The sequence below is a fragment of the Podarcis tiliguerta genome (assembly GCF_965153285.1).
Source record: "Podarcis tiliguerta genome assembly, chromosome: 5".
NCBI lineage: Eukaryota > Metazoa > Chordata > Lepidosauria > Squamata > Lacertidae > Podarcis > Podarcis tiliguerta.
In genome coordinates, this window is record NC_139538.1 from 39,732,682 (window position 1) to 39,756,900 (window position 24,219).

General features: G+C 45.0%; 1 protein-coding gene across 1 annotated transcript in view; it reads right to left on the reverse strand.

Annotated features, from left to right (window-relative positions):
- The window catches only part of HS6ST1 (heparan sulfate 6-O-sulfotransferase 1), a 187,074-nt gene extending 168,337 nt beyond the window's left edge, over window positions 1-18,737 (reverse strand). The window contains exon 1 of the mRNA XM_083443456.1: window positions 17,553-18,737. Coding sequence (XP_083299582.1) covers window positions 17,553-18,073 — 521 coding nt within the window. The 5' untranslated portion in view covers window positions 18,074-18,737. The remainder of the gene's footprint in view (window positions 1-17,552) is intronic.
- Between the last annotated feature and the right edge of the window lie 5,482 nt (window positions 18,738-24,219).

Here is a 24,219-nt window from a genome sequence, read left to right on the forward strand (position 1 = left end):
GTGTTTCTCAAGAAAATCTCTGTGCTGTTGCTGTAAGGAAGTGGCCCATTTCTGTTTGAGATGTGCTAATACTAATGATCCCGTGGGTGCTTTCCCAAATCACAAAACTGGCAAAATGCAATTGCACATATGCCCTGGGCTCATCAAGAGGCAACTGCTGTCATGCATCACAAAATCTGCCTGGCTTGCAATGAGTTTGCAAAATGTATTTAAAAAAAACACCCCCCCCCCACGCTCTGTTCCTCTCTAAGACCCAAAGGTTATAGAAGTGCAATGCAGCCAGTTTCTTTTGAGTAACACAAAGCCAAGGTGGACAACTCTCTCACAACAGAGTGCCAGGGGAATCTAAAACTGCGTTAAGTTTTATGTCAAACAAGCAGAGAGAGAGAGAGACTCCCAACACTTATGGAGTTTTTTTTTGGGGGGGGGGAGGTATCTCCTCGCTTTGGCTCTCCCTACCGCAGTGGTGTTTCAGTGGGGAAAGACTTCAGAATGATGTGTTCCCTTGCCTTCTTGTTAAGGCAGTCATGGCTTCAGTATGCAAACAAAAGCTATTTAAACTGAAGTGGCATCGATCCCATCACCCTTAAGGCTCGCTTTTTAAGTTGGAAGGGATCCTAAGGGCCATACAGTGCAACCCCCTGCAATGCAGGAATCTCAACTCATACAGGATCCCACCCTCTCCAGGAAGCACACATTTTAACCCAAAATTTAGCAGTCAAATTTGATTAATTCTCTTCCTTTCTGCCGAAAGAGACTCGTTAAAAAAAAAAAATGCTGAGAAAAAAATATTTGCCAGATCTGACACATACATGGCTCATAGAATGTAACCTTAGGACAGCAAACACTTGTTTTGCACTTCCCCATACCAGAGCTTCAGACAGGGAGAAGATGGTTGAGCTAGAGACACTTTTGCCCCAAGCTGATTCCAGAAAAGTGAAGAGACGGGAACTGCAGCTTTCTCTGCCTTTATACCACACCCTCTGATTTCCTTAATGCCTTGTCTACAAAAGAGGAAGACTTCAGACCTTGGTTGGTAAGATGCATCCTCCAGGACCTTCTGAACAGACTAGCACTAGAGGACCGTGCATAGCATCCTTGCTCATTCTTTACATGGACAAAGAACCCCTTTAACATCAAATATTGCTTAGACCAGCTCAACATTCTTGTGGACTTCCTTAGAAAATGACGCACGTTCTCATAGCGTTATATGCAAGCAAACCAGTGCTGATGTGGTTTGTGCAACAGTCTTCATTTATTATTAGGCTTTTATTTTTCCTCTCTTTCCGCTCATAATCTACTTAAACGTGACTAATGGCCAACGCCAAAACTACAGAGCCAGGAAGTACAGTATTTTATACCAAAGTTCAGGATGCAAATTGAAACAAAGGCCTTGTTGTTAAGATTTCCTTTGAACTCCATATAGAAGTTCATTCTCTGTAGTTCTTTTTTAAACCACACCTCCAAGTCCTTGTGGGAAAGCACTGGGTGGGTTTACTCCTATTTTTTCTCAGCAGAGATAAAAGCAGAAGAGACAAAAATCTAAATGAAAGAGTTGTGTTCCAAGGCCAACCACCGCAAGACAAATTACTCAATGGTGTTGGGTATTTTTTTGAGGGGGGAGATGCAAGAAGTCAGGGAAACTTTGAAATGGAGCTTGAAAGATTAATGCTGAGAGTGTTAGAAGTTGCTAACCATCTGCAAGGCACTTCTCAACTCACACTGCCTCTCAGATCAAATAAGCAGATTCCCATCCTACAAAACTCATCTGGAACATGGATGGCTGTGGGGTTCAGCAAATCCCTAGGGAGGGAGAATAAATCCAAGGGATGAGCAGGAAAAGGCTAAACCATGTCTCACAAGCAGTTCTGGCATTCTGTGATTTGCTGAACTCTATACACTCATACAGTAAGCCCATAGATTTTAAGTCCATTATTTCAGTGGGTCAACTTTGAGTATGACTTGGTTGAAAGGAACGATTACCAATTTCTGCAATGTACTTACAGAAAGCAGCAAAATCAAGTCAGTTAGCAACACATTTCCAAAGAGAATCATGGGGGCGAGGAAAGGACTCACCGTGCCCCCACTTCCATAATCCCCACCCAATCTGTGCTCAGTTAGGAACAAGAGAACTGTCGGCTTCAACAGCACAAAGAGTTTCACAGAGTCAAAGTGTGCCACTGTGCACATCTGAGGAAATTGCAGATGACAGCTGGGTAAGACTCTTTCACAAGATTCTGTCAATTCTCTGTCTTCCCAGCAGAGTGGGAGGTACTAGGACAACCCAGAGTTCTGTTGAATGTCTGCCTCTATGGTACTCAACATCTGGCTTGAATCCAGTCTTGCTCCAGCCCTCCTCTCCCATTCCTGAAATCTAGAGATTAAGGGGGAAACTAAGAAGCTTCTTAACAGTTCCTCTGCATGTTTACTTGGCAGTAGATCCCACTGTTTCTCGTGGGACTTATTCCCAGGGAAGTTTGCATAGGATTAAAGTCTCACAATGCAATCATGCAACCCTATGCACATGACCGGGGCTTCTAAATTAGTGTTTATAGGATTATAGCCTCAGTAAACTAGGTAGGGGGCATAAGAGTGTATATATTTGGCTGAAGCTATTGGTTGTACTTTTAAAGTATTTGTATCATTTTGGGGCTAATGCATTATATCTGATTTGATGTTTTATTTGTGTTCCAATTTTCGTTAACTAAGTATAGTTGGTCCCCTTGAGGACTAAGTTAACAAACAACTAATAAATGTAAACAATAATTAAGAATAAATAATGTGTTCCATTAGAATCAGAGACGTGGAGGTTACAAAGGCCACCTAGTCCCACCACAGTGCAGGAGAACCTATTATTTTATTGAAATACCTCTATTGTAGGGATTTATTAGATCCCACCTTTTGTCCCATGAACACAATGTCTTTCCCACCCCTCCTTTCCCCCCACAACCCCCTGAAAAGCTACCCCTAGAAAATGGGCAACCTTTGTAATTGGCATGTGGAGGGCTATAGCTGGAGGGGGAGTTGTCAACTTAAGGTCCAAGCCTTAACATTTTATGAATGTTGTATTACATTTACCAGTTGTGTTGTGGCTTTTCATGATTACTGGATTCTTTCCAGTACGCTATTGTTAGCAGCTTTGCGATTCCTCTTGGGAGGCAGAAAACAATACAAACACTGAAATTACATCAAATGATTTGTGCTGCATGAGCCAGAGAGAGCCTTGATAGGTCAGATACAGATCAGGGCTGCCTACCTCTTGTTTAGTTTATTGGGTTTGAAACTGGTCCATCATGCAGTGATATGGACTGCGAGATTGTTCACAGTCTTTGACAGAGACAGAAAGCGCACATCATCATATTGCTTAGCCTCCTTTCTCCCATGCTGCTACATGCATTGTGCTGCTTTTATCTAATTTCAGGTACCGGCCCTCGTGAGGGCCAGTGCGTGTTGCAGATCTGCCAAATATTATTCATTATCTGTGTATCACCAAAAAAGCAAAACAAAGTCAGATTGGTAATGTAATACTTGCACGCAAGAACTTACCTGACTTGCTTATTATGGTCCTTCACCCTTAGAATGAGGAAACCCACCCTCATTGGCTACAAAATCCATACTCGCCTAACAGTCACAGTCAATGTTGCAAATAATGTGCAAGCAACTCCATGAGTCGGCCATTTAGTTGGAAAGAGAGCTCTTTGCAGGCTACCCCCCAAAATTCCAGAAGTTTCTGGAAGTGGGCATGCTATAGCTTTTGGCAAAGGGGAACGGAACATGTTTTCTTTGAGACAGTTATTCATTTCAGCAGACAGCTACAGCATTAGACGGGATAAAAGCCATTTATTCTTTCTTCTTGCAGAGCAACACAACTTGTATATGCCACTTTACTTTGGCAAAGCCTCTTTAAAGGAAGCTTTAAAAGTCCAGCGAGTGGAGGGGGAAAGCAGAAAATTAATCCTGTCTTTTCTGATTTCAAGTGTGTTAACAGGAGGAACTGTTGACTGATTATGATTGTACTTTAATGCTTCTACTCCTAGTCTGTCCAGTGTCTCCATTAGGAAAAGCAGAAGACGGTTAAGAATGGACGAGTCAGCAATCTACTGCAATTTGTCTCAGCAATGCAACATTGATCTCCCTCTTACCCCAATACTGTCAATGCTGTCATTGATATCCTAACAGTAATCATTGCTGAAAGGAAAAATGGACCATAGACAAGAGCCACCCCCTCAACCAATACTTTATTTACAAGGTTTGGTTGGAGCAGGAAAGTTGTTGATGGTAGATGGCTGAGATCAAAAGCACTTAGGGATGAAAATAAAATACAAGATGCATGCAAATCTCACTCAGAGGTTCCATCTGTGTGGGACCATTTCCCATTGAAGATTATATTCATTGAAGCAGACACTAAAGAACAGCCACAAAAACTCATTCTATAGCAATATCTTAAGACTGGGGTCACCAATCTTTTTGGATCAGGGGACACATTTGCAAATAGCACCAAACACACACACACATACAGAATTCAAGTTGACAACACAACCTATTGTACTGGCTACAACAGAATGCTTTTTTCAGGCCTAATTTCAGCTGTGGGGGCAGAGACCCTGTGGAAAATCCCTTGGGGGGCACATGGGCACCATGTTGGCAACCTCTACTTTAAGACAATCAAGGCAAATTTGCATTGATCATTGATTTCAGGCTGCAGAGTGAGATTCCACCATGGCATTTATGATCCTGGGAAGGAGGGAAAATTCAAAACTTTTCTGGTGCTGAGTAAAACACCAAAAATTGAGAAGGTTCTCAAAGTGTTTGACTCCATTCTATCTCTCAGCATGGCCAGTACCTAAATGGGAGATCATTTCTGGAGCTTCATTTATGCGTGTCTGACCAGAGCAGGAGGAAATGGGGACACGCTATGCATTTATCTGAAGAGCATTTTAGTGACCATGCTGAAGCTCACATTACTTCCATCATCAGTTAACATACGTACATGGGCTGTTTGCTAATGCAAGCACTTTTTCTAAAAAGAGAATATCAATATCTCTTGGTGTTTGCCCTGTTAAAAGCTTGCAGAAAAAGAAAGAGAGGTTTTTAAACTCTCAGAATGCACTAAAGAAAATGCTGGTGATGTAATCCATGGCAAAGCATCACCAAGAATCACTGGTTCATAAGGTAGAGAAGAGTTATGCAACATGCTGTGGCGTTATCATAAAAATCACTAATTGCAAATCACCGTTTTCTTCTTAAAGATGACAGGCAATTGCAAAGAATTGCTTTTTAAAAAGAGGTTCTCAGCTGTTAAGATGAACTTAGCATTAACTCAAGGTAAAACAGAGCTGAGCTGGGTAAATTTAGGCGTATTTCAGATGCCTGTGTAAAGTCAAAAATTCTGGCAGAAATGAAGTGGCTGTGATTAAGAGGAATGTAAGACAAAGAAACTGCCAAATAAAGTGGGGGCAGGGAACCACCACAGACAGGGCCTTTTCAGTAGTGGCATCCCAATTCCTATATTCACAGGAACATAGTAAGCTGCCTTATACTGAGTTAGAGCATTGATCTATCTGGCTTAGAATTGTTTACACTGACTGGCAAGCAGCTCTTCAGAATTCCTGGCAGAAGTCTTTACCAGCTATAGCTGCAGATGCCATGGACTGAACAGGGTACCTTCTACATGCAAAGCAGATGATCTACCACCAAGTTATAGCCCTAGAGAAGTTTATCTAAGACAGTCTTCTCAGTGCCAGGTGCAGACCTTTTAATTTACTCTTTAAACCTTTATTTTAAATTTGGGTTTGTGGTGCTTTCTGTTTCTCTGGTTGGATTTATGCTGCACCTGAGTTTAAGTTTTCTTTAGTATTTAAACTGTTTCTATGCTTATTTCCTGCAAGCTGCCCAAGGAACTTTCTGTTATTGGCTGGTATAAGAATGCCATGAATAAAGAATAAAATAAAGCGATCTTATGTGTGGCTAGACATAAGTCTCCCATCCATTCTCACCTGCCGGCTCTGGATTTTGAGAACACCCTGCAGGGTTCGTCTTCAAAGGTTGCTTGTCTCCTCCATCCACCTTCCGAAGCCTCGCTGCATTATTGCTTCTGATCATAATTCCCTTAAGGGTACCGGCGAGCACTTCGTAACGCTCCGTGGTCCCAGAGGAAACAGTTACCGAGCAGAAGCTCTAAAGAATATGCTCTGAGGTACTTGGTTGTGAAAAGCAAAGCACCTTTCAATTAAGAACAAGACGAGAAGAGCCCCACTACCATTTCTAGGGAAAAGGAACATCTCATGTAGTTAAGCCTTATAAAAAATATCCTCCACGGAAAAGGGATTTGAACATTGCTTTGATTATGATCTAAGGGAGCAGGTTTCCAAAAGACAAACGTGACACACATTTTTCAAGTAGGCCCCCAAGAGGCAGTAAGAATACATTTGTATAGCGCTTTCAAGCATTTCAAAGTGTTTCACCTGCATCATCTAGCTGTTATCCTTACAGAGACCATGCAATTAAAGTCTGCATTATTATTATTCACCAGATGAGGGGACTGAGGCTGAGACACAACATCTTTCCTAAGGCCGCTTGGTAAGTTCATGGCAGTTTTGAGATCTAGACTGGTGAATTCTCGATTCATAACTCAGGGCAGATTCACACCAGACATATGGAGTACATGTCTTCTCCCAGGAAATCCTGAAAACTGCAGTTTGTTGAGGATGCTGGGAATTGTAGCTCTGTGAGAGGGAAATTACAGATCCCAAGATAATGTGAGAAGCCACTTGCTTGAAATGTATGCTGTGAATCTGCCCTGAGTCTCTAAGACACTACAGTACACCAGTTAAAAGAAGAAATTCTGATTCCTGCAATAGAAAGATAAAAAAACAACTTGTTACAGTCGCTGATTTGATTTTTGGGTGTGAAAGGATATTTTATTATTTGTAACTGATTATTTGCTGATTAACATTTTAGTGTTAGCACACATTATTTTAAAATTGAAAATACATGATAATAAAATGATCTCTCTGATGTGTATTTTCTTATATTTTTCCAGTCGTAGTTTCTTTGAAGCTTCTTCAGTTGGAGAGAGCAACAAATAAATTGAATTAAATAACTTGAATTAAAATGCTGTTTGCTTTACAAATGATTTTCCTATAAGAAATTGGATGTTATTACTAACGGAGGGAGCATTAAAACAAGACAAAAATCATAGCAACAATGTCTACTCTGCTTGCAAACATGAATAGCTATAGTGTAAGCAAGTTAAGGCTGGTTTCACAAGTGACGGGGAAAATCAGGGACAGTGCAATCCTATACATGTTTACTCAGAAGTAAAGTATCCGGACAAGAACTTAAAAGCAGGCAAGCAAAGAAGTCCACAAAGAAGAGAACTGCTGTGCTCAATTGTCTTCTGAAGCAGCAGAAACCTAGAAAATCATCCCACCTCCTATAAGTTAAAACCCATAGAAATTTATACCAAGTAGCTTACAGATATTACATATATATCTGTATATAGATATATATATATATAGAGAGAGAGAGGTAAAGGGACCCCTGGCCATTTGGTCCAGTCGTGATCGACTCTGGTCTGGGGTTGCGGCGCTCATCTCGCTTTATTGGCCGAGGGAGCCGGCGTACAGCTTCCAGGTCATGTGGCCAGCATGACTAAGCCGCTTCTGGTGAACCAGAGCAGCGCATGGAAATGCCGTTTACGTTCCTGCTGGAGTGGTACCTATTTATCGACTTGCACTTTGATGTGCTTTCGTACTGCTAGGTTGGCAGGAGCAGGGACCAAGCAACGGGAGCTCACCCCGTTGCGGGGATTTGAACCGCCGACCTTCTGATCAGAAAGTCCTAGGCTCTGTGGTTTAACCCACAGCGCCACCCGCGTCTCAATATATATTTCTTACATTAAAAAAAAATCACCACACCTTTTCCTGCAGCAGATCAAGGCAGCATGCAATAACTTCCCTAATGATGGGGAATGAGCTGAGCTAGGAGACAGGTCCAGGGGCACCTAGGGAGCGCCATGGTTGAACAAAAATTCAAGCCCAGGCCTCTATAGGGATGGGGAGGCTTGATCTGGCCACCCACCTGACATCACAATGACATCACATGACCGTCTTTGCCCACAGGGATCTTGCAGGGTCCCTTTCAAAGTGCTATCTTGTGGGGTGCTTTGCAGAGAGCGCCAGCAAACTCCCTTTTGCCTGTGCCAGGTTTTTACCAGCTGAACACCTGATGTCATATAGGGCATCAGGTATAGGAGAGGTGGGCATGGCTTGGTCGAAATGGCCTCACAGTTCAGGGGGGGTATAGCAGGCTCATGGGCTAGAATTTCCCAACCCTGCTATACACTATGTGCTACACAACATTAAACATTAAAGCTCTCCTGGGAAGGGAGCGCCGTAAAAAGCACTTTTGATGGCAGCACTCCAAATGGTGAGCATAATGTTTGGAAAGTGGCCTGCCATACGAACACCAAGCTCCAAAGAAGTCTTGGGATCAGCTCTGCGTATTTGTGAAATTGTTGGTGCCAGTATGGACTCTCCGTTCAAAAAGCAACATTCACACAGAGAGCTGTTTTCAAGCCCTTCTTCTGAGGAGTCTTTGTCTCTCTGGAGGAGGTTGAACCTTTGAATCAGCCCTAGTCTTGACCATTCCCCCATAGGAAAACAACTCTAAGCATGTAAGATCCTGATATTATTCCATCCTTGCAAAGGATTTTACCATTTGTTTATAGGAAGTGCCCTTAAGTGCTCTTAGGGAACATGTGAGAGATAACTCTTAACAGTGCAAGCAAACAGTGCATATTTACGCCAGAATTCAGTCCCCTTTGTTTCAGTGGGGCTTACTGGGAGGTTCATGTATGCAGACGGCAGCCTAAGTTGCTGTATATATTAGGAGTTTACATACTGTGCTAGTCTAAAAGCTTTCTCAGGAACCCACCTGAAGAACTGTCAAGCCATCTATACAGTCACTGCCTAAGAGCAAAGTACAGGTAGTGACCAATTTACGTGGGCGTTACGTTCCGGCTTGCCAGGACATCCCAAAAATTGTTGAGGTTATTTTTTAACAAAAATGCCCCCCAAAAGTGATTTTTTTATTTACTTGCCTAAGATCCGGATGTATGGTAGCCCTAATATAATCGCAACACACATTCACTTGCAAACACACTGTTCCGCCCCTGCCCCATTGCTTTTTATGATGTTATCGGGTCACTTCAGGGTTAGGTGCGAAGTGTGCAGTTGTGTTCACGCATATATCAGACGCACCTGGAACAATTGCTGCCTGTAGGGGTGATAATCCCAAAGGGCTGTCCAGGTCACCTGTACCTCAATCTTAGGAAGGCAATAAAGACATGCAGGCATCAAGATAGGGTTGACTAAAATGAGCTCCTTGCCTCAGGCGGCAGGTTGGAAGGGGCTTGTCAGTCATGGTGGCCGTGGTATTTCGCCGGCTGGTGAAATGGCAGCAGGCAACTCTGTGGGTGGAGAGAGGCAGCAGCAGATGGGTTGAGGGGGCACTGGGAAACATCTGTCTTTGACAGAATCTCTGGAGGACTACTGCCAGGCATTAAACCATACTGAGCTAGATGGGACAATGGTGTTCCTCAGTATACGGCAGGAATGATATGGTACAATGTGATATGAAATACTTAATTAAACTTATTAGTTGCTTGTTACCTAAAAGGTATCCAAGCGACTTACATTTAAAAGCATAATTGTAAGAACATAAACCCTAGGAAAAATCATTCATATAACATACCAACCCCCCAACTCCCCACCCCGTAACAGCCATAGTAAGCTTTGGCAGTGCACTGAATCAGCTTGGTCCATCAAAGACCTGGGGGAAATGTGAAGTCTTTACCTGGTGCCAAAAATAAGTCAATGAAGGTGCCAGGTGGAGCTGAATGGGGGAGCATTCCAGAGAACAGAGAATGCATGTTTGTAGGACTAGCTGGATACTATATCAAGGGATGCCAATAGTGCGGTGGTCTAGACTCTAAACCACTGAGCCTCTTGGGTTTGCCAATCGGAAGGTTGACGGTTCGAATCTGCACAACAGGGTGAGCTCCCGTTGCTCTGTCCCAGCTTCTGCCAACCTAGCAGTTCGAAAGCACACCAGAGCAAGTAGATAAACAGGTACCGCAGGGGCGGGAAGTAAACGGCGTTTCTGTGTGCTCTGGCACTTGTCACGGTCCTCCGTGTGTCAGTAGTGGTTTAGACATGCTGGCCACATGACCCATAAAGCTGTCTGTGGACAAACGCTGGCTCTCTCGGCCTGAAGCGAGATGAGCGCAGCACCCCATAGTCGCCTTTGACTTAACTGTCCAGGGGTCCTTTACCTTTACCTTTTACCTATATCAAGGCCATGGACCACCTCCAAATGCCCTCCGGATGACCTCTAGCACCAAAGAATCTGAACAAGTTAGGTATTTTGTTGATCAGGGAGATATTTCTCTGCTCTGCCATTGTGAAACATAGGATAAGCCTTTCACACCCAAATTCAAATGTATTTCTGCGAAACATTTCAAGTCAGTCTGCCTCTTGGCATGATGCCACTGGCATTTCCAAATGGGCACACAATGGATATGCCGAATCTACAGCGAGGGAGGAAGAAATGGTACCAAGCTGTGAAAGTCCACAACACAACAAGCAAACAAAAGCCACCACACTATTAGGGCCCTGTTGTTTCTTTTAAAGCTTAAAAAGCTAGAAATAGCTTGCCAGAGATGTTAGAGAAGTCATCTCATTGATCTATTAAATGAAATTTAAGCCAAAATAGAGAGAGAGAAAAAAAGAAGGGAAAAGGCACAGAGAGATCTATTTTCCCCCAGATCCTTGAGAGCAGGTTCTCTGAATTTAAGAAACAATCAACCAGGCCACTTGATAGAAGAGGGTTTTTTTTATCATTATTATTTTAGATTGTGGTCACAGGAGGGGTGTTCCTAACAGTTTTGCAAGCAGTGACAAAGTCAAATGAAAAGCTCAGCAGGTAAAGAGTTCAGTGACACACTCACATGAATGTGCACACAAAACAGAGATTAAGTAAGCCTCCAAATGAAGCTCATATTTAAAAAAAGAAGTCAATTTGGGGAAGAAGAAGGAGGCAGAGAAATAGAGGGTGTGGGAGGAAAGATATGGAAAGAAATATAAAAAAGAAAGAGATAGTTCCGTGTGCAGTAGCAACTGCAGAAGGCCTTCCACACCAACAGGATGCTTGTATTAAAGAGGTTAAAGAGGCTGCAAGCTTCAAAACCAAAATATACACCAGGTTGCTGTTTGTCTCCATCTCCTCCTATGCCATGAGTAACTCGTTCGGGAGGCGGAATTTTCAGAGTAGGAAAGGGTTGACACACTCTTACCCAGAGTGCCACTTCCCCACCCTGAAGTGGAACAGGATAATTGCATGGACAGGGAAGAGAAAGACTAATTATACAACTCCAGCTAAATGACCAGTTTGTCCATCAATAAACATGTAACAGGGGCCTGCTTCTGTATGCAGCGAAAGGTGCTAACTGCATTTGGCTGCAATCCTACCCTTACTTGGAAGTAAGTCGCATTGAATTCAGTGGCTCTCACTCCCAAGTTAAACACCACAATCCTGTGCGTGGCAGTTCCTTGATGGTGGTGTTCCTTTTTGAATGACCAGTAATGACACAGCTATCCACCTATCACTTCATTGAGGCACATTTCATCCTCCTTGATGACTGTGTACACATACTTAAAGCATGTGGGGTGGAATTTGATGTTGCACTGAGAGAAATGCGCTGTTCTGGGGGTCATCCTGGCACAAATCCCAAGCCAATTTTTAGAGGGGTTGCCCTATGCGGCCAAGGACCCACGTACCTACAGGACCGCCTCTCCTGGTATGCCCCGCGGAGGACTGAATGACAACATTTTGGAGGTCCCAAGTCACAAGGTGGTTAGATTGGTCTCAACTAGGGCCAGGGCCTTTTCAGTACTGGCCCCAACTTGGTGGAACGCTCTGTCACAAGAGACTAGGGCCCTGCGGGACTTGACATCTTTCTGCAGGGCCTGCAAGACAGAGCAGTTCTGCCTGGCCTTTGGTTTGGACTCAGTCTGACCCTTATGTTTCCCTCCGCTTATGGTCTTGATTTATCCGCTACTTTTAAAATGAGGCTGCATTCTAAATTGTATTTTAACCTGTATTTTAAATTGGTTTTTTCTTTTCTCCCCCCCCCCCCGCCATTATGTTTTTACTGTGATTTTATTGGTGTTAGCTGCCCTGAGCCTGGCTCTGGCCAGGGAATATAAATAAAATTTATTATTATTATTATTATTATTATTATTATTATTAGGGAAAGCCCCCCCCCCCCCACCGAAGTCCTTGCACAGGGCTTCCATTGTCTGGGCTTGTAAGATGGCTCCTGCCCAAAGAATCCTGAAAACCTCACAGAGCGACAATTCCCAGCAGCCTTAACAAACCATAGTTCCCAGGAGTCTTTGCGGGAAGTCATGTGCTTTAAGCCTGTGGTGCATACACCGCCTATGTCATGAAAGGGCTTCTTCCATGGTGTGACGGGTTTATGCACACGTGAGTTATTTTTGCTTTGCTGTTCCTCAGGAAAAGGGATCATAAGCCAAACAAACATCAAATAATCCCTCCCCCCCCCGCCCAAAAAAAACAACAAACATGATGAGAACTGGAAAACAATGAAGAGGTGTGGGCTCTTAACCAAAATCTGTAAGATATTGTAACAACTTTATAACTGTCTAGCAGCAATCTTTCCACAATTCATCAGACCTCCCTGCAAAGCACAACAATGCATCTGAATGCACAGAACTAGATTTAGCATGATGTCGTCAGAGAGACATAAGGAAATGAAGGAAGCAATTTAAGTATCCTTTGAAGAAAGAAAGAAAGAAAGGAAGGAAGGAAGGAAGGAAGGAAGGAAGGAAGGAAGGGCCCTGGTGTCACTGGTGGAGCAGGAAGGCAACAAGAGCCATTGCATTCCGTACATGTACTGTACCAGGCTACAGACTGTAGTGGAAGAATGCACTTAGCAGCGCTGAAATGGCACAGCTTACAAGGTTAACAATCTTTTAGCTGATGATTTGTATGTATTTATGAGCACTGCTGAACGACCTTCAAGAATGCCTGTAAGAGACACTGGCAGGGTGCATTAGAGAAACTCAAAAATCTTTTCTTTTCTTTTTTTAAAAAAGCTCTAAACAAACAAACAGCTTTCCTACACTTACAGCTCTGATGCAACAACTGGAAAGAGAACATCAGCAAGTAGAAAATTACAGAATGGAAGAAACTATATCAGTTCAAATTGGTAATCCTAACAGGTGCATTTGAGAAAAAAGTTGTTTAGGCTGCAATCCTATACCCCTGTTAAGATGGGAGTAAAAGCTTCTGGACTAAATGAGACTTACTTCTGAGTAGACATGTACAGGCCTGTGCTATTAAGCAACTGACAGCCTGATCCTATGCAGATTTTCAAAAAGCTGAGCACCATTGCATGGAGCTTCCTTCCTGATATACATACTTGGAATCGCAGACAAAATTCGTCCAAGTGAAATGGATATGAAATAACGGCTCTTCTGTCGGCTGCTGTTTTCAAATAAAAAATGTTGGAGCCCAATTTCGACAGGGTGAGCTCTGTGAATCTCAGGACCTTGCACATACTCAAGCCAAGAAAGCGAGTCCAACAAAAGGTATCACCCAACGCATTTCGCTGCTCTCAGCAGGCTCTGTAACGTGTGGCAGACGTGAAAAGCAGAGGCTGTTCCATTACCCTAGATACATTATTCAGAGGGGGGAAATGAAGTGATACAGTCACCACTGTAGTGGAAATAATGCAAGAATGAATCCCTTTTCTATCCCAACAAAGGAAATGCGCTCCACCAGTGGTTTTACATAAACAGCTCTTGTTTATGAAGCCAGATTTCATTACAAGCGGCGAGAAATGTTATCTTTCTGTGGACATGCTGAAATGGACTGCAGAACAATAGGCCTGTGTGATAGGACAATATTACAAAGTCAAGCCAGCAGCTCTTGTTTATCGTTATCAAAAACATTCCCCTGTACACAGTTAATGAATGGCCAGAACATTGGATATTAATAGAGAAAGGTTATGAACAGCTGATTGCTAAACCTCCTCATCACCAGAAGCCCTTCATGGCTGAACATCAAGACCTTCCTCAACCTTAGCAGGGCACCATCAGGGAGACAAAAAAGCAGCAAACTAAGCCAGAGGCCAAAACCAAACATCAGAATTTGTATGCTGCAGAATAACATTTCCTCTTTTACACAACCTCAGTTTGAGGCTATTGTCCTATCCATGCTCATCACTGAACTCACTGAGATCAGCTTGTTATTTTTTTAAAAACAGGATAGCTGCTAACCGCTACTAGAATCAGATACCAGGGAAAAAGAAATCCCAAACCAAGAGTCACTACAAATCCAAAAAATATTTACAATACAAAGTTCATCACAAACACAGCCTTAAGAAAAGCACTTCTGGGTTCTCTGGGAGTCACTTCCCAAAAGAACAGACCACTCAGCCAATACAAGTAAATTTAGTGGTCACTGCTACCCCAGCAATCACATAGCAAAGCCCTTACTCTCACTATCCCAGCTTGTCATTGTTCCAACAAAATATAAACCCATTTTAGCATTAGCATGTAAGTTTTAATTCGAGGAAAGGAGATATGCAACTAAATTCACCCATAAATCTGTGTACTGGTCTTTATGCAAGGTTAATGATTTGCTAGCTAAAAGTCAAAGGTCAGATTTTTCTTTTTTTCCCTCTCTTTAAACACAAAAGCCTCAAGAACATAAACATTCTACCATTTTTACTTTGCAAGGTATTTTCTGACATCGCAGCTCTTGACCAAATGTCAACATAGTAAACATGGAAGGGCATTGTTTGTAACTGTTTACACATGTCTGTCTTCCCAGAAAAGAAACCTAAATGGGTTTGGCCCTTCTGGGAGAAGTTCCCTGTTTTGATACTCCTGCGTCAGCCTGCATAAGGCAGGGCGAGAGCGATTAATGATGAAATCCACCAAGATGAGTTAAAAAGCTAGGAAGAACAACAGAATCAATAGACATAATTGATAACTGCATGCAGCACTGCATGACGAACAAGTCTAACCGAAATGGAGCAAAAAGAGAAGAGAAAGAAATGAGCATAGCAGCAGTGAAGAAAGGGGGGGGGGGGATACAAGGTTCTGCCTTCCAAGGCTGCCTACTCACTGCAAGGATTATAAAGGATATTAACAATATACATGCACAGCACATGGCATTAACAAATGTGAACATAAAATCCTGCGCAGCTATGGGAGCTAAACTTTGGAACAAAAGGCTCTAAAGGGTGGTAACAATCGATGATTTACATTCACTAGGTAGGACAACGGAGGGAACAAAAGCTCTTTGAATGAGACTCCAACATATTAAAATTACAGAGGAAGGAATTAGAAGCATCTCTAAATGATTTAAAGAAACACAGCCGGTTTTGAGGATCAGGAAAGGCCAAGAGATATTAACGGGGAAATAAGAGGAGCAGGGGGCATTTATTTAAGTTAGGATACGAAAAGTGGAAAGCAGGGCAGCGGAATGGGACTCATGCCTAGTGACAACTTTCCTTGCTTCCCAAAGGCTGGTGTTCAGCTGTCCTGTTTTTTTGTCCCTCCCCCCCCAAACCCCACTAATCCAGGAGAAAGGAAAAGCAACCACAGGAAGAAGTGTTTCTGTGGTTGCCGTGTGGAAGTACTGGGTTCAAGTACAAATGGCAAGAAAAGGGGTAGGCAACCAGATGAGGAAGGAACGATGCTTTTCAACAAGGCAAATTTGTGCCATCTAAAAAGGAGGATCAGGGCTCACAGGCTAATCAAGCGGGTGTGTCCACAGGTTTGGCGGAAAGGAAGGATGAACAGCAGGGCAGTCTAAGCCTGGAAAAAAAAGTTCTTAGGCACGCAGTCCAGGACAAGGGCACACAAGCAGGAATGCAGAGCTTTCTTTGAACAATGCACTCTGTGCAGTATATATAGATGGGAGACTACAGGAGAGAAAAATGCTACTAGTAAGGGTAGGCTATGTAGGGCTACAGGACAACACTTAGGATAGTATGAGAAAGGGTCAACAAGCAGAAACACTGTTCAGATACTTTGACATGTGAAGTACAATGGCCAGGAGATCAATGACCCTTGTGGTGTGCCTCCTATAGGTGGGCTAAGCAGTCAGAAAGCTCAAGGCTGTGAGATGCAGACTGCAGAGCAGGGGAAGGGGTCGGTGCTGAGCTGGGTGCAAGGTCCAGAGTAATACTATATGCTGCAGCATTGGGGTGATGTGGGCATCCCAGAATTAGGTGCGGAGGCATCTGCCCACCATGTGCTGGGAGAGATGCAGGGATTCATTTGCGAACTGGAAAATCCCGGGGCTCAAATTTGCTTGAGGATACACAATCTGTTTCAAACATTCTGCTCTCCCTATTCCCAAATGAGGAGCGAAAGGCTGTTAAGGGGAATGAGGGGACAGTTTGTCTATTAATTGTTTCTTTAACCTGCACATCACCATTGCAATTCACGGTACTCTGCTCATACTCAGAGGCTCTTTCTCTCAAGCCAGCCTGCAAATGTAGATGTAAGTGGGAGGGAGATTTCAATATCGCAACTCCAATATTTAAAATGATCAAGTCCAGTTAAGGTCTGTGGAGGAAGGCATGCCCTGGAGAGTACAGAGCCGGGAAGGAAAGGAGTAGCAAGTGGTTTTGGTATAAGGGGAGATGGTTTTTATGAGGTAGAGGGATGGTTCAGCATGAGCACAATATGAAGGCAGGCAGGCTGCTGCAGATAGGGCTGACACCTTTCTGCCCCGGCTTCTGTTGCAGATTTAACTGCTTTACTATAGGCAGAAATTCCACAGGTGCAGTACTTTCCCTCCTCCTCCCCCAACATCAGCTGCTAAATTCTGTATATTGTGCAACTATTAAAGGTGCACAAGTGTGGGTGGGGGACAGAGTGGTGACCCTATTGATGAAGGGGATCTGCTCTGAGGGCAATTCCACAGGACTAAGCTGGCATGTTGAGGACAGGGGCCAGGTGAACAGTCTGTTAGGCTGCATGTCCCCAACTTGCAACTCTCTTGTTATTTTCTGCCTCATCACCAAACCTACCCCAGAAGCAGGCTGAGCAGCAAGTGCAATAAATGCAAGTTCCCAAGTCTGAAGGAACAGCCAAGCCACGTGTGATCTGTGCGCCCCCTTACCACCACAGTCTGCTTGAGTACAACCAATGCCATATAAGCAGGCTATGGGAATGACACACACTCTGGAACCCAGTTCCAGGAGATCCAACCAGGCCCTTTCTCGAGAGGAAGTGCAGAAAGTGTAGCCCAGTGGTTAGCACGTGAGAGAGAGAGAGAACACCCACTTGCAAAATCAGGAGTGAAGCTGGGGCCCTAGCCTACCTCGCAGGGTTGCTGCGAGGATAAAGGAGTAACAGAACCGGCAATGAAAGGAAACAAGGAGGTTTAAGGAGGCAGACATTTGCGCGCCAGGCTTCCTTCCTGCCCGTCCTGCTGCTGCTCACCTGGGCGTTTTGGCGGCGGCGGCGCTCTCCCGCTTGTCCAGCACTCCCGGCACGCAGTTGGTGAGCTCGGTCCAGTCGGCGTGCAGCCCGCAGCTCCAGCCGGTGGAGAAGCGCGAGAAGAGCCAGGTCTCCCTGCGGTTGGGCCGGTAGCAGGTGCACTTCTTCTGGCCGGGCCGGCAGTCGCAGGGCACCTCGAGGCGCACGTTCTGCACCAGGTGGCGGCCGAAGGTGGTGCCGCCCGTCTTCTGGATGTGCAGGAACACGATCACGTCGTCGCCCTTCATGTCGAAGGCGAGCTGGCGCTCCAGCTCGCGCACGGGGAAGTAGTACTTCTTCACGTAGTGCGGGTCCGGCGTGGGGAAGAGGTCCAGCTCGTCCTGGTAGGAGCGGAGGCTCGGCGAGCCCAGGCTCAGCCCCGGCCCCACATACTGGTACAGGATGAGCATGAAGCACACCGAGCCCGCCACGATCAGCAGGAACTTGCTGTTCCGCTCAACCATGGTCCTTCCAGCGCGCTTCATATGTCACCATCTCCCGGCCAGGGGGAGGCGGCGGGAGAGCTGCTGCTGCTGCGGGAGCTGCTGCTGCTGGCGGAGGCGCCCCCGGCGACGTCGGCTCCCCTTTCGCCCGCTCCCCGGCTCCGAAGAAGCCCCGCGAAACCACCCCGACGAAAAAGCGCCGTGCACCCCGGAGAGCGCGCGGAGGGCGAGGGATTCCCACCCCTTTCCTCCCTCCCTCCCTCCCTCCCCGCCCGGCCCCCCTTCAGTCAGATCCGCAGGCAGGGGGGGCTTCCTCCTGCCAAGCGGCGATCAGCCACCGGGGACGGGGACGGGGGAGGGCAGCGAGAGAGAGAGAGAGAGAGAGCGGCTCCCGGGGTCGACCGCCCTCCCCCGGTTCCGCCTCCCTCGCAGCCCCGTCCCGCCTCTGCCTTCGGGACTTTGCCTCTGCCGCTCCTGGCCCCGGCTCCGATCCGGCCGAGGGGAGCGGGGCGCCGGCGCCGGGCGCGCAGCCCCTTCGGGGTCTCGCGGAGGCAGGGCTGGCGGAGGCGGCTGCACGCTAGTTCAAGTCCTTCCTGCCTCGCTTCCTAGGGCAAAGCCTCGCCGCCGCCGCCGCGCTCCGAGCCCAGCATGCACAGCGCCGCCTCCTCGCGCTCCGCTCGCCGCTCCAGGCGCGCGCTGGCGGAGGGAGGCAGAGCAGCAGCCGCGGCAGCACCACACAGGCACGCCGCAAAGGCAGCGTTTCTGGAGGCTCCCGAGTTGCGAGGGCCCGCCCGCAGGATAATTTCGATATTTTCCTCCTGGTTCTTTCTAGGCTCTTTCACTTCCTCTTTCTCCTTCCGCCAATGGGGAAGCGCACTGAGCGGGGCGGCTCGAGCCTTGAGGGGCGCTGGCGTTCGGAGGTGGCTCTCTCGAGGGAGCTTTCCTGACCTCCCTCCACCACCACCCCGTAAGAAAGAGAAGGGGGCACGAAGTTTTCAGGCCAAAAGCTTGTGCGTCTCTCCACCCCAACCCCTGCATGAACAGAGCCTACGGGTTCCTGCTTCAGGGGCTTCTTGGCTTTGCCTCACCTCCTCTTGAACAATTGAAAGGAATCGGCAGAAATTCAACAGGTGCAGTTTCCCGCTCGCATCAAGGTGCAGCGCCGGGCAAAGAATGGCCTCTTCGTTTCTGTTTGTGGGAATGTGAAAAGGCGCAAGAGCCCCAGCGGAAAGAATAAAAGTGGCTGCCCTGCTGCTGTCTGGTTTTGGAAAGGAATTTGAGAACCAGTTGTGGTGAAATATCATTCTCAGAAATGAGTTTTCTATTTTTAAGTTAAAATACAATATTGACGTAGCCAGCTAAATGGTGGGGTTTTAAACGTCATTCAGGCTTCTTCATAACAAGCCTCTTTATTGGAGCCCTTGGGAGTGCCTGACAGCAGCTGTAAGTTTTTCTCTACAGCTATGAGCAGCAGTGGACATGGAAATTCTCATGTCTGTGTTTGTAGGAGTTTTGTGATTCCATCTAGAGACAGCTCAATTGCAATAATAACAATAACAATTTATTATTTATACCCCGCCCATCTGGCTGGGTTTCCCCAGCCACTCTGGGCGGCTTCCAACAAAATATTAAAAATACACTAAAACATCAAACATTAAAAACTTCCCAATACAGGTCTGCCTTCAAATGTCTTCTAAAAGCCAGATATTTGTTTCTTTGCTTGACATCTGATGGGAGGACATTCCACAGGGTGGGCGCCACTACCGAGAAGGCCCTTTGCCTGGTTCCCTGTAACCTCACTTCCCACAATGCCAGAAGGCCCTCGGAGCTGGATCTCAGTGTCTGGGCTGAACGATGGGTGTGGGGACACTCCTTCAGTTATACTGAGCCAAGAATATAGATGACCCTAAAAGATTGCCTCTGGTTTTCCTTCCTCATGTTCAGCTCAGTATCACTAGGTCAGGGATGGTCTTCCAGGTGTTTCCCCTCACATATTTTTTGGACTCCCAACTCATCAGCCCCAGAGAGCACAACCAATTGTTGGAGGTGATGGGAGCTGTGGTCCAACAACATCTGGAACATCTGGAAGGGACAGAGGTTCTGCATCTCTCACGAAAGTGAAGAACAGCCAAATCATGAGAATTCTGAGCAACAATCCTCACTTACTTGAGAGTAAGCCCCGCTGAACTCAGTGGGGCCTATTTATGAGTAGACATGTAGAAGATTACACTGTCGGAGCCACACAACTACAATTGCTGGATAAGACTTTAAATGTCTCTCTGATTCATTCTATGTCTGCATTTACCACTTCAAGGAACGCCTTTAAATAACTGCCTTTTAACTTGGCCATCTAAAGAGGGAATCTTGTGGCTGTTTTGTTAATGTCTTTACTTCTGCAAGGGAAAACACAAGCAGCAAGAGAATTTTCATGAGAAACAAGCTTCCCCTCCTTTCCAAATGTGACTGCCCCCTTCACATCAGCCACAGTAATCCTTTCATTGTGATGTCACAAATAGCTGCTATTCTGATGTCACAAAGGCAGGATTATGAGGATGGGAAGTGGCAGAGAATACATAGCAGAAGCATGCAACAGACAGAGGCCCATGATTAAGGAAAACATGAAGGAACCTGAAATGGCTAAGAGGGCAAATCCAGCCACATCACTGTCATTTATGGGGAACCGATTTGGCATGAACTTACGGAGTTTGAAAGAGCAGTGTAGTTGGCACCCAAAATGTTTGGGACTTTTTTTTAGAGCAATAATAATAACAACAGTGCATAAGTAGGGCTTGTGGATTTCACAATTGCTGACTGTGGAGGAAGATGATTCAACAAGGCACAGCACACAAATCCAAAAGGGGCTAATCTGCCTCCAGGAAGGCTTTCTTTCTGCTGCTCTGAAGTGTAACAGAGGTCAAGGAAATCCCAGAATGCAAGCAGTGAAACTGCCATGTTTTTGACAGTAGTTGTAAATATTTGGCAGTAAAGCTGATGGGATACTGACAGCAGTGGTAACTCCTGATTGAGGAGAAAGAGGACCAGCTCTTGTTGGGTTGGGTGGATTTGTGGCCCTGCCTCAAAGCAGTTTCAATTGCCTTCTGTGTCCTTCTAAAGCCATAGTGATTGCAGGTACCAGACAGTGGAGGGTAATGCTGTTTGTGGGTTCTTACAAGTTCTCCATTCCTATTTCCAGCCCTTCCCTCTTTTTCTCCATGTGATCTGTCCTGCAAAGGATGTGGAATCCTGGGTGATGGGTGAGAGTTCCCCATGAGAAAAACTGAATTTACATGTCAATCCCTGAACAGAGGTAAATTACTCTAAAGTTATTTTTCATCAAGGTATTTATGCTTTATAGTTCTCCAAGCGTTTTTTTATTTCCTTGTTCCGCAAGTGTGGGTTCAGAGTTGACTGTGCCACAGAGGCTGTTAAAAAACTTATAGTGGTACTGACAGTTGCATAGAAAGCCTATCTAAAGGGGAGGGACATGGTTTTTGCATGGTGTGGAGACAGTGTTTTTCCTTTCGCTGTACAGTGGTACCTTGGAAGTTGAACAGAATCCGTTCTGGAAGTCCGTTTGACTTTCAAAACATTTGGAAACCAAGGTGCGGCTTCTGATTGGCTGCAGGAAGCTCCTGCAGCCAATCAGAAGCCATGGAAGCCGCGTTGGACGTTCGAGTTCCAAAGAACGTTCGCAAACTGGAGCACTCACTTCCGGGTTTGTGACATTTGGGAGCCAAAACGTTTGACTCGCAAGGTGTTTGGGAACGACTGTACTAGAATCCAAAGTTATCCAGTGAAACAGACTAACAGGAGATTCAAGACATCATTAAGTTATGGTATTTCACTGCTACCAGTTGTGATGGTCACTAGCTCAGATGCTTTTCAAAGGGGGTTAGACAAATTTATGGACGTTGAGGAGATAAATGACTCCAAGTCATTATAACTAGATGGACCTTTCAAGTTCAGGGGCAATTGCTGAGGAGCAACAAGAAGGCAAAGTCCTTCTTGGGGACTTCCCTGGGCTATCTGCCTGGTCACTGTGGAAAATGGAAAGCTGGAATTTGGTCTGATCCGGTGGTGCTCTCCTTCCTTCCTTACGGTCTGTCATCTGTAACATCATACCATGTAAAGGGGTGGATTTCAATGCATTTTTGCAAGCTTACATTTCCAGTTAAATGTGGAGGTCTGGTAAAACTTCTTTGGTGCATCGCTGAAAGACAAAGCTACAAGCAACTACCTCTCTTAGTGGATGTAAGCACCACTCGTTGAGTTCATAGGCAGCCATAGTAGCATGAAGGGGAATCCAAAAAGTCTGTCATAAAAATATGATGTGAAAATCCAAAGGGAAGGGTGGGGAATCCGACAAAGCTAGGATTATATTTCTTTGTAAGAGCTATTTTCCATATGCATAAGTTGGAAGGAAAATAATATTGCAAAGGTTTCAGTTTAATTTTTTTTTACCAATATACAAGCTAGAGTGATACAGCTGTGTTAGTCACAAGGTATACAGGCAGGGTGAATTACGCAACTCAGATCTTCCCAAACTAGATAAAATAAAAGTCTTTATAGCACTCCAAAGAATCATGCTGCGTTCGTGCTGTTTATTAGCTTTGATTCCCCCTCCCCATTTAAAAAATACTGCTACTTTCTCTATATTTGTGTGTATCTTATTTCAGAATAATTATATCATCATTATGGAAAGACCACAGTGGACAGTTGGAGGTCAATTTAAGTTTGGGAATTTATACCTTGATTTGGGAAGTGCTGGCATTTATGCACTATTTTATGTAAGTGGTTGAAATATATGTGAAGCTATAAAGAGCCACAAAGCAGTTTGTGGTATTGATGTTTGCCTCTGGTTGTAAAAGTATATAACTAGTGGAATAACCCGCTGAGTGTTAATTCTGAGCAAGGGTTATTTACTGTAGAATGAGTTAGCAGCAAATGTGAAGGATGAAGAGAATATTAAGAAACCTTTGTTTACCTGTACCATGTTGATTGTCGGTGGTAAAAGTGGAGCAGCTCTAATAGATCTCCTTCCTAGCTCATGTTGTTGGCAAGTACCGTATATTGTTTGGTGGCTATGGGATAAAATGCACATACACAGTTTAAAAAGAGGAGATGATTATCTCCAGAGACAATAGATAGATACTTTATTGTGTAAGATAGATACTTTATTGTGTAAGGTAGATACTTTATTGTTACATATTTTTAAAGTACAGTGGTACCTCGGGTTACATACTCTTCAGGTTACATACACTTCAGGTTACAGACTCCGCTAACCCAGAAATAGTGCTTCAGGTTAAGAACTTTGCTTCAAGATGAGAACAGAAATCGTGCTCCGGCGGCGTGGCAGCAGCAGGAGGCCCCATTAGCTAAAGTGGTGCTTCAGGTTAAGAACAGTTTCAGGTTAAGTACGGACCTCTGGAACGAATTAAGTACTTAACCCGAGGTACCACTGTAATGAATGCAGTTGCATTCCTCAGCTTGCAGCACATTCAAACACAAGACTCAGCTGCACATTTCTGAAGTGCAGTCTCTGAACAGCCATCCAACTTCACGAACAGCATGCTGGAATGATGACCAAACGCCAGAGATTAGTAATAGAAAAGACAAGTCTTCCTTGAGAACTTATCTGTCTTCCTGATCTATCAGACTCTTCCTAGGCCACACCCCCTTTCTCTAGGCCACACCTCCTTCACAGCTTTGCTTTTGCCTAGTTGGAATGTGTCCTTGACTTCTGGAAATACCTCTCACACGTCTGCATGAAGGACAGAGAAGGGTGTGCGACAGTGTTAGAAACTGAGATATGAAAGCTAGGAGCTAAATGGCACCTTAAACCTAGGTTACGGGTGCAACAGCAGAATGTCTAGGCGTGCTTTTTTAATAACAAGAATACAAAGCTGAAAATGAATGAACTGCAGCTAAAATACTATGTTCACTTTTCACATAGCCTGGTCCTTCCCCTGCCCACCCCCCTAGTATTCTTAAGAGGGTCTCTTCTCTAGTCTTCAGAAAGTAGCTGGAAGTGGAGAGGCAGAAAAAGGTCCTCCTTTCCTTCCACTCTGCAGTTTTAACCTGAAATCTTAGGCCCAGTACTGTGTCCACAGCTCAGAAACTGCTTGCACTAATGAAATTTATTGTCGCAAAATGCGCCTAGAACAATGGGAGTTTCGAACACTGGTGTG